General features: G+C 30.3%; 1 protein-coding gene across 2 annotated transcripts in view; it reads left to right on the top strand.

The window, feature by feature from the left end:
- The first annotated feature begins 1,602 nt into the window (after positions 1–1,602).
- Positions 1,603–9,231, top strand: part of LOC124369671 (proline dehydrogenase 1, mitochondrial-like) — a 77,107-nt gene continuing 69,478 nt past the window's right edge. The window contains exon 1 of one of the 2 annotated variants that reach the window (XM_046827721.1): positions 1,603–2,148. In XM_046827721.1, coding sequence (XP_046683677.1) covers positions 1,807–2,148 — 342 coding nt within the window. In that variant the 5' untranslated portion in view covers positions 1,603–1,806. The remainder of the gene's footprint in view (positions 2,149–9,231) is intronic. The other variant, XM_046827722.1, reaches the window with a different exon arrangement.

Genomic DNA, 9,231 nt, shown 5'->3' with positions numbered 1-9,231 from the left:
GGTACTCTTTCAGCAAACCCTGGAAGTTTTAGAGAGAAAATTGTTTTGAATAAAAACATTACTATCACTTTCACATTTGCAATATTGTCTGGCCGGTGTTTGAAAACTAAATAAATACTCTAAAACGTTGGAACTTTCAAAAAAAGGTTTTTGAGGATCGTTAGAGACAACTTGCATACGAGTAAGGTGAATGCAAAATTGGACCGAAAACCTCTATCAGGTGGTCAAAAATAATAAATTGTTCACTGCCTCAATGAATTTTTGTATTAATACAATACAGCCCTTCGAAATTTTAATGTCATTTGTGACTGGGGAAAACAATAATTTTCTCATACGACCCTCTTAGTAAAAACGAGGCCATGGACTGGAGAAGACCAGAAGGATCCTGCTAAAGAAAAAGTTCACAAAATGGACAAGTAATTTGTGGTAAAATATTTTTGTGGTTTTAGGATAATACTACTGACTGATTTAAAAGAAAGGAATGTCACAGTTAATGTAGAGTGCTATGTAACACTAACTTACTGTTTACACAAAGCTGCCGCAGCGGAATGTAGCGTTGATTGCAAAGGTTGCTCTGAGACATTGCGGGTTCCATGAAATCGCCCATACACACCATAGCTCGGACGATGGAATATTTTGTAGGTATGAAGTGTGCAAATGTAAAGGAGGATACATTGAAAAACAACAAGCCTAATATTTTCACCACCTTACCTTTTTCCTTAAGGTCGACACGACTTACATTTTGTATGCGTGCGTTTTTTTAATACTTATTAGATATAATAATGATTTTATTAAGATTTATGGTATGGATTGTTATTACGTTGGATGATTACTGCATTGACGGAGTACATTATTTTATTGTACGCATAAACAGTTTTCTATAACAGTTTGAAACATCATTCTGTACTCTCTTCTAAATATGTATTTTTATTCAATTCTCCAACAAACAAACGTGTATTTCTATTCTACGTGAAGTCTAATACGCTTGAAAATTATATCAAATAAATAAGAAAATATTTTCAGTACCGTACGGTAACTAAAATTAGATGATATTACTCGAATCTCTAATTATATTGTATACAAACCCAAAAATATTCATTTGCCTTTCAAATTTAAGGTAGCTGCTAACAATTCTGTTAAAAATTAAAGCATTCCGAAACGAACATGATTGATTACTTTACAATTAAAACAGTTCAGATATACAAGTTATAACAAAATCGGGCGTGTAATTTAATTGTAATAATACTAAATTAAATCGTTAACATGGCATTTCGTAGTATAAATAATCTTGATGATTTTCTTCTTAAACAATATTCCCAATATACATATCAAACAAATTAGTTATCGTACTCTACAATTATAACGTCTTTAAAATACGTTGTATGTGCTGTAATAAAAATTATCTGTAAAGAGCATGAGCCATTAATAGAAACGTATTATCACGCAGTGCAAGTAGTTATTTTACAATTTAAGCTCGTATAAAACATTTTTTATTTGTAGAAAATAGTAATGTTTTCGATCTTTTAGGGTATTCATTGTTGTGCTGTTGGCAGCCTAGTACATTTTCGTCTGCAAAATGTTGAAGTGGGAGCAGATGATAAGGGGGGGAGTATAAACGAGAGAGTCGTAAGTTGAGTACAGACGGTTCTAGTCTTCTGATTGAGAGGACTTGCTCGTGTTGTGTCGTCTGCATTGGAGTTGATGTTAGGAAGATGTACTGTTATTATGTGTACATATAATTTCACAATTTAATAGTGTGTTTCTATTTCAATTGATATAAAGAGTTTGAACATTACCGTAATAGTGATGGCGTTTTTGAGGGGTGTCATCAGGTGTAGTGTCTCAAGGAAATACGGCACCGGTGTTAGTATATATAACTTAACCCTACGTGGTGGAAAATCGTCCAGAATACGTTTATTTTTACCATTTCAAAGTTGTAATCAGATAGCACTTAAATCTGTAACTGCCGGAGCTATAAACGATTTAACCGCAGATAAAAAATCATTTGGATCTAAACGAGACCCTCTGGACACTGGGTTTGCTGACCCTAAAGCTGCATTTAAAAGCAAGACAACGTATGAAGTTTTGCGTGCATACATAGTTTATCAGTTATGTTCCATCAACTACCTAGTAGAAAACAATATGAAGGTAAGTCATGGATTTGTTTAAAACAATGCAATAATCTACCATAGTCTGAATAGAGTACAGTCCTGTAGCTATATGGCACATTCCAAGGAAGGCAGTACTTTTATAAAGTTGAATATAAATTACATTTGTACCTATATTTTATTGACCACAGGCCTCATACAAAATATCCATCATGTATGGAGATCATGAGATAAATCTATGAATAATATTTAATTTACCCATGTTAGCCTAACCCAAAATGCCAGTGTGAAAGGCGTCACAAAACAATCTAAACCTACAACAAACATTTATAAATACCCAGGAAATCTGAAAAGGGTGAATATGCCACCAACTATGTTTGAGCTTAGTTTATTACTCTCACTTTTTTTTTATATTTTAACCACAATTTACTCATCTATTTTTCTTCTATTATTATTTTGGTCTTTTTTGTTATTTTGCTAATTATTTGTGTATTTGATTGTTGATTTCATTTTCACGTTTAAATGACATTATTTAAATTTTGTTGGTGGACATTTTGAGGTGTTCGTGAGTGATTTTTGTTGTGTTTTCAGTGTATTTTGAAGTAGGTTACTATTATTGTGTGTCAGAATTGAAAAGTATGCTACTCAGTACTGTCTTGGGAGATATTTGTCATTTGTCGCTATCAGTGGAAGGCTCCACTGGTACCGCAGCCAACACCTGATGGCCAAAGGGCATTACTATCAGCCCATTCAACTACTAGTTCCTTTTACAAGCTTCTTTTTTTAACACTTTATAGCCTGTTAAAAACTTGTTAAGCATTTTCTTTTTCAAAAAACAAAAAATAGTATGAAATGGCCAAAGTAAATATTTACCAAAGTTTATAACTTCAAGAGTAAATTTACTTTACCCTCTCATGTTGTACAAAAACAAACGTTTAGGAAGTGAATAGTTAAAAAACAAAACAATTAAGGAACAGAAAGTCTGAAAAATAAATATCAATAAAGGGCCTAGTAATTGAACAGGTTGACAGTAATGCCTCCAACCATTAGTATGGGCTTTAGCAGCACCTCCCTGCTTTGATGATGACGAACAAAAATTATATGATAGTACTAATCAATAAATTGTAGTGTCTGATCGCAAATCCATGAGAATCCAAAGTCATTATACAGGGTGTCACAGAACCCTCTATCACCCTTTTTTGCTATTATTTCTAGACAAAAAAAAAAACTGAAATATAATATTAAAATTTTCCAAATTTCAATAACTACCCGAACAGTTATATAACAGGAGGTTTAATATATCGCTACCTCAGTGCAACAGTGGGACATCTGAGATTTTTAGTGTTTTGAGTTTATGATAGGTTTTTATTCTATTGGAGATGTAGATTTCAGTGCTACAGTGGGTTTCCCAAGATATCTAACAATTAAAGCAATATAAAAGATATCCTGATGTAACACTTAGTTGTTTTTCCATTATATTATAGTGAAACAGTGGGATATCTGAGTTGTCCCAGTGCTGCTCTTTTATTCCTTTGTTTCTGTCTTCAGTGCATTGAAGTTGTCCCAATATTACACCAGCTGTTTTTGTGTTGAGATAAGGTTAAGATCATACTGTTTAGTTTATTCTTATGATAAAAGTGTTTTCTTAGCACAATTTGTGCAATGTTTTCTTCCAGAACAATAATAACTAATAATTCCAAAAAGTTGGCTGATATTGAAGAAACAAAAGTCAGACTTGTGAAAGGTAAATGCATGTAGAAAGACAATCTTTGATCAATTTTACAATCTGTGTGACATTACAAGAAAAAGAGATTACATACCAAAACTCATTTCTTTTTCCAGTAACAATAATGAGCGACCACATACTGCTCGTAAACGCAACGCATCGTTTTATCTTGAGATAGATGGTAGAAGAGAGTGAGTTTGTAAATTAATGTTTAAATCTACATTTGCTATTTCTAACAATTTTATATCTACTGTCATGAAAAAGAGTGATGTTTTTACTGGGGGAGATTCAAGAGGAAAGCATGGGAAACAGAAGAAAACTGATGATGCATTAGTAAATTCAGTAATGGAAGACATAAATAATTTCCCACGGATTGAATCCCATTACTGTAGGGCAAGAACTAATAAGGAATACTTGGAAGGTGGGTTAAACTTATCAATGATGTATAGGATGTATGGAGAAGAAAACAAGGCTAAAGGTTTGAACTACGTAAAAAACATTTGTATGAATCAATTTTCAATAATATAAGTTTTTTTTAAGCCTAAGAAGGATTTATGTGTAAAATGCGAGGATTACAAACTCTTGAGCGATGAAGAAAAAATAGAAAAGGAAGATCATCTGAAAAAGCACAGAGAAGAAGTTTCACTTTCGAGAATGCAGAAAGAAAAGGATAAGGAAAAATGTGTTAGTGACAAAAACCTGATGTTAGCAGTGTAAGATTTAGAGACAGTTTTCCAGTTGCCACAGGGTAAAGCATCACTATTTTATTACAAGTCTACATTGAATGCTTATTTAACTTAATTCCTAAAGCACATTACCAATTTTATTGTAATTTACAAAGCTCAAGGAAGGTCATTTCAATAGCCCAGGACAGCAGTGATGAAGATGATTAAGACAATGTTTTTCTTGATAAATTTAATACTTTTTTAAAGTTGTATGTACAAAAGTTCTAAAAATGTAAAATAAAAAATATTTAAATACATTGTTTTATTTTATCATTATTTATTATAATTAAAAATAATTATTCTAAATAATAGTTTAAATATTATACTTGAGACATGGATTTGGAAAAGTATGATTTATTAGTGCTACAGAGAGACATCCGTGCCAGGTCTTATTTTATATTTTTTATGTCCATAATTGAGGTACTAATTACAAGTAACTGTTGCAAAACTGTTTAAAGATGTATCAGATGACACTTTGGTAATTTTTTTAGTTTCAATTAGGCAAATGTTTAAGAAGTAAACTGCTATTATCTAACATGAAAAACTTTGATCGCTGATTCCCGAAAGTAGGGTGTTTGGTACATGTCCCACTGTTGCTCTGAGGTAGCGATATATATGTGTATATATGTTTAAAAAATGTCACGTAACGGGTGAGAATACTTATGGAAATATGATTAGGGTTAATTTTATTTTATCATTATCAGAGAATTTGACACGCTTCGTTACTTGATGTCTAACGAATTCTAAATTTGGATCTTTAAGGGTTAAAATAATTAATTAGTCTCATCACATGATTAAAAAATCATTAAACATTTTATTAAAAAGTACAAAATAATCCTGACCCTTCCTCCTTTGCTTCAGCCAAACAATTTTAAGTGACTATAAATTTCTAATCCATAAAGAATGTGGGTTATGATCCATAGTTTTCTAAACCAGGCCAGTCCCAAAATAAATGCAACACCATTTAAATCAATGTAGAATCTGCTTGCTGTTGTATTCTAAAATAAAGTGACAGTTTATTTTTTTAACCAAAGAACCAAATAAAAAAACTATCAGCAAAATGTCTTAGTTTCTAGAAACAAATTGGTACATCTAACTCAATATTCAGAACATAACTGAATTTTATATTGTTTTAGACAGATATAACTGTTATAACATAATGTATATAATAAATACCACATAGTGCAAAACCGTTTAAATTCATTTGCTGTTATTACCTTCGCTCAATATTTATTACTTAATTTGCTTGACTACTCATTTCTTAATAAACATTAAATTGATTTAGCCTATGTTTAAAGGCAAATTCTCTAAATAGTTTCTATTTACCTTTTTGGCAATAGAAACATGTGTTCGAAAAACAGAAAAAATATGTAGTCTTATTTGTATCACATGTGATATCAATGAATAAGAGAGTTAGAACAGTTTTATTTTTGTATGTTATCTTTTTTCATTAAAACCATACATCCGTATTTTGAACAGTATTTTACCTATAATGGCAAGTAAATTTTGGAGGAACAAATTTGAGTTGCAAAAATAAAGTCAAAATAACTAAATTTTGTAAAGGAATATTAAAGGTATTATCCCTATTGCATTTTAAACTACGAACATTTCTTCAATCAGCCAAAATCATGTAAAATAGATGGTCATGTGGTGATATTTTTTATTTTTATTTTGAATGAAAACTTTCCAAGATCTTTTCAAGTATAATATTTTTTCTACATAAATCTTTATAGCAATACATTTAACCGCTAATAAGTTTCATAAGCTTTCAGCTATACTAAACCACAGATACAAAGTGTTTGCTGATAATGTAGCTTTAAAAGTTTAATTCTAGATTACCTAAATTATAAATAAAATAGTTTCCATAGTACATTTAAATAATAAATCCTGAAGTTTAAACATTTCAGGGAACATTTTTATTGAAGAAACCGATTCCGTTCATAGCTTTACTATGCGGTCACTGACCTATGCAAGGATATTATTAAATACTAAGGGTGAGAGTCAGTGTAGTAAGAGTAGACAGTACTGATAAAAAAATGCTTCAAGTATACAGATATTAGAACCCAAATCCAAAGTCCTACACCTTAGATGTGCTGCACCAGCTCTCCCCAATCATCTTTATGTTTAATATTATACTCACTGTCTGTCCTTGATCACGAAAATTAATAACAGATACTATCATGAAGCTAGGTAACAATTAATTAAAATTAATATTTTAGTAGTAATAAGTATTTATAACTTTAAAATTTTCAGAATATCTAAACGGCCATAGAATCCATGTAGCAGATAACAGGAAAGATCGCATTTTAGTCACAATAAGTACATAAGTTTAAATAAATATAATTATTTTCTTTAGAAATTTAGTGAATCCAAATATTTTTTTGTTATTATACTCTTTATTAAAATTTTTTCTATGGTTGTATCTAAATATGGACATGTACAATATGTGTAAAATAAATGGGAACTTGCCCTTTAATTGGAATTGACATAATACTCAATAACTACACAATGTTAAAACTATGGGTTTATAGTTAGACGTAATTTTAATTCCTCCTCAGATAGTCATTAGTTCTAAAATATGGAACTAATTTGGTTTGGTTAAGTTAAAAATTGTTATGGTATCTGTTTTATTCAGGATTTCGTTAAGGTTCAAAACAGCATTGGTAAATAAGCTTAATTTTAATGTGAGATGGCTGGTAGTTGTTGAAAAAAAAAACTGAAACTATTTGGGTATGACTATTTGTATGACATAAATTTGAAGTCTGATTTATCCAAAACATATTATTAAATCAGATGGAACTTATCTTTAAATAAAATCGTCTTCCAATTAGTACCATAATGTGTTATTTAGGTCTGACTCGGTTATACAAATGGTACTTCAGGTAAAATTGCACATTTGTTGTGTTAAATTGTTATGATTGCCTGGGAGTTCTATGACAACTGAACCAATAGCACATCTAGAACAGTTTTAACATTCCCAAAACACTGCAATTCCTACTTCAGTAACTTCAATGGGGTCAGATGTGAGCAATTCTCTCAAATTCTATAGCACTGATTTTTGAGATGCGAGATACAGACGTGGTTGTTAGTTAGTATTATTTAACAGGTATATTTTATGTATTGCAGAAACATAATGATTTACTACTACTGTCATGAACATAATTGATACTGCGTCAAAATGTTTCAATATACATCTGGTGACTACAATGAGGTTTGATTGTATTAAGTTTCAAAAAGGACTTTTAAGAAACATCCATGGATCAGCTAACAGGTTGATCTTTCTTGAAGGAGTGTTTCCGAAGAGATAAAAGATTATTAAGATTCAATGCAATTTCTTACTTTGTTCTATATAGAACATTTTGTATGGGTTTTCTAGTAGATTTGTTCAGTTATCTCCCACAGAGTCAATTGGTTAAAGCTCAACTCTGGAAGCAGAGTTAATTCGTTGTTTAGTAAGGCACTAACAAAGTTAATTAATCTCTCAGTGGGGGCTTGCTAATTGGATTAGACAATTATTGAATTAGCATATTCCAAATTGTTTTATTTTAAATTGTAAACTTTACTGGCACCAAAAGTAGTCGCTAGATCAAGTACAAATACATTATCTCTTTTTATAGAAAAGTACATGTTTGCTTTATTATGTGTTTATGATGGTTATAGTAAGAATTTTCAGGAAAACAAATACAACTTTTGTTGTAGCTTGTGATCCCTTCATTTAAACATTTTACACTCATGTAAGTTTGCATAATGTATAATTACAATAATCACCAAATACTATCTGTCCATAATTTAATAAAAGCAATGCAAGCCTATGCACCAACTTTTCTCTCTATGTAGGCTTATTTCAACAACATTTTAATGATTTTTGTATTAGTAGTGTTTAAATGAATTCAGCTTTTTCAAATAATGACTTAAAATTAATGAAAAGCTAAAATAGTTGCCTTTAACTAGTTATGTAGATTATTAATTCCATAATTGTATTTTGAACATATCCTTTAAAATTTGAACTGTTTATATCTGTTGTATGGGATGTTAAACTATTTCAATGGAATCACGCTTTAAAATTACCTTTCTATTTAGATTATTTAATTTGCTTAACACATGAAAAAGTTACCACTTAATGGTTTTAGGTAATTCTTAGGAAATTTGTTAGAAAATGTCTGTATTAAATCTGTGGTAAAAGATTTTAAATAAAATGTTACTATTTATTCTCTTCACATACACAATTTGAAACATTACAAATGTTTACGTGTTTATTGGTCTGTAATAAATTTGTAATTTCTAAGTGACATCCCAATCTTAGCCATCTAATTGTGGGCAGACATTCAAATATTAAATTTTGAACAGTTGGCTAAGCTTTAGATTACAAATAATGATTCCAAAATAACAAACTAATTATATCAAGACAAAATGTGTGTAATGTTTTAAATTTAATATTATGATCAAATTAAATTAGTCAACAAGCTGTGATGATTCAGTGCTTCTTGAATTTTGTTATAGACTTCTATAAATGTTTGAACATAACTTGCTGTACACACAATTTACTTGTTTATGGAGGTTACCCTCAATTATACTTGGTCAGCTTTATAAATATGGAGAGAGGAAAGTGCCAGCAATTTTACATTGATTTTCTCAACAAGGCTTAATACTCATATATTTTTTTTACTTAGAA

This window comes from Homalodisca vitripennis, chromosome X (genome assembly GCF_021130785.1).
Source record: "Homalodisca vitripennis isolate AUS2020 chromosome X, UT_GWSS_2.1, whole genome shotgun sequence".
NCBI lineage: Eukaryota > Metazoa > Arthropoda > Insecta > Hemiptera > Cicadellidae > Homalodisca > Homalodisca vitripennis.
This window is presented reverse-complemented; position numbering and strand designations above follow the sequence as displayed.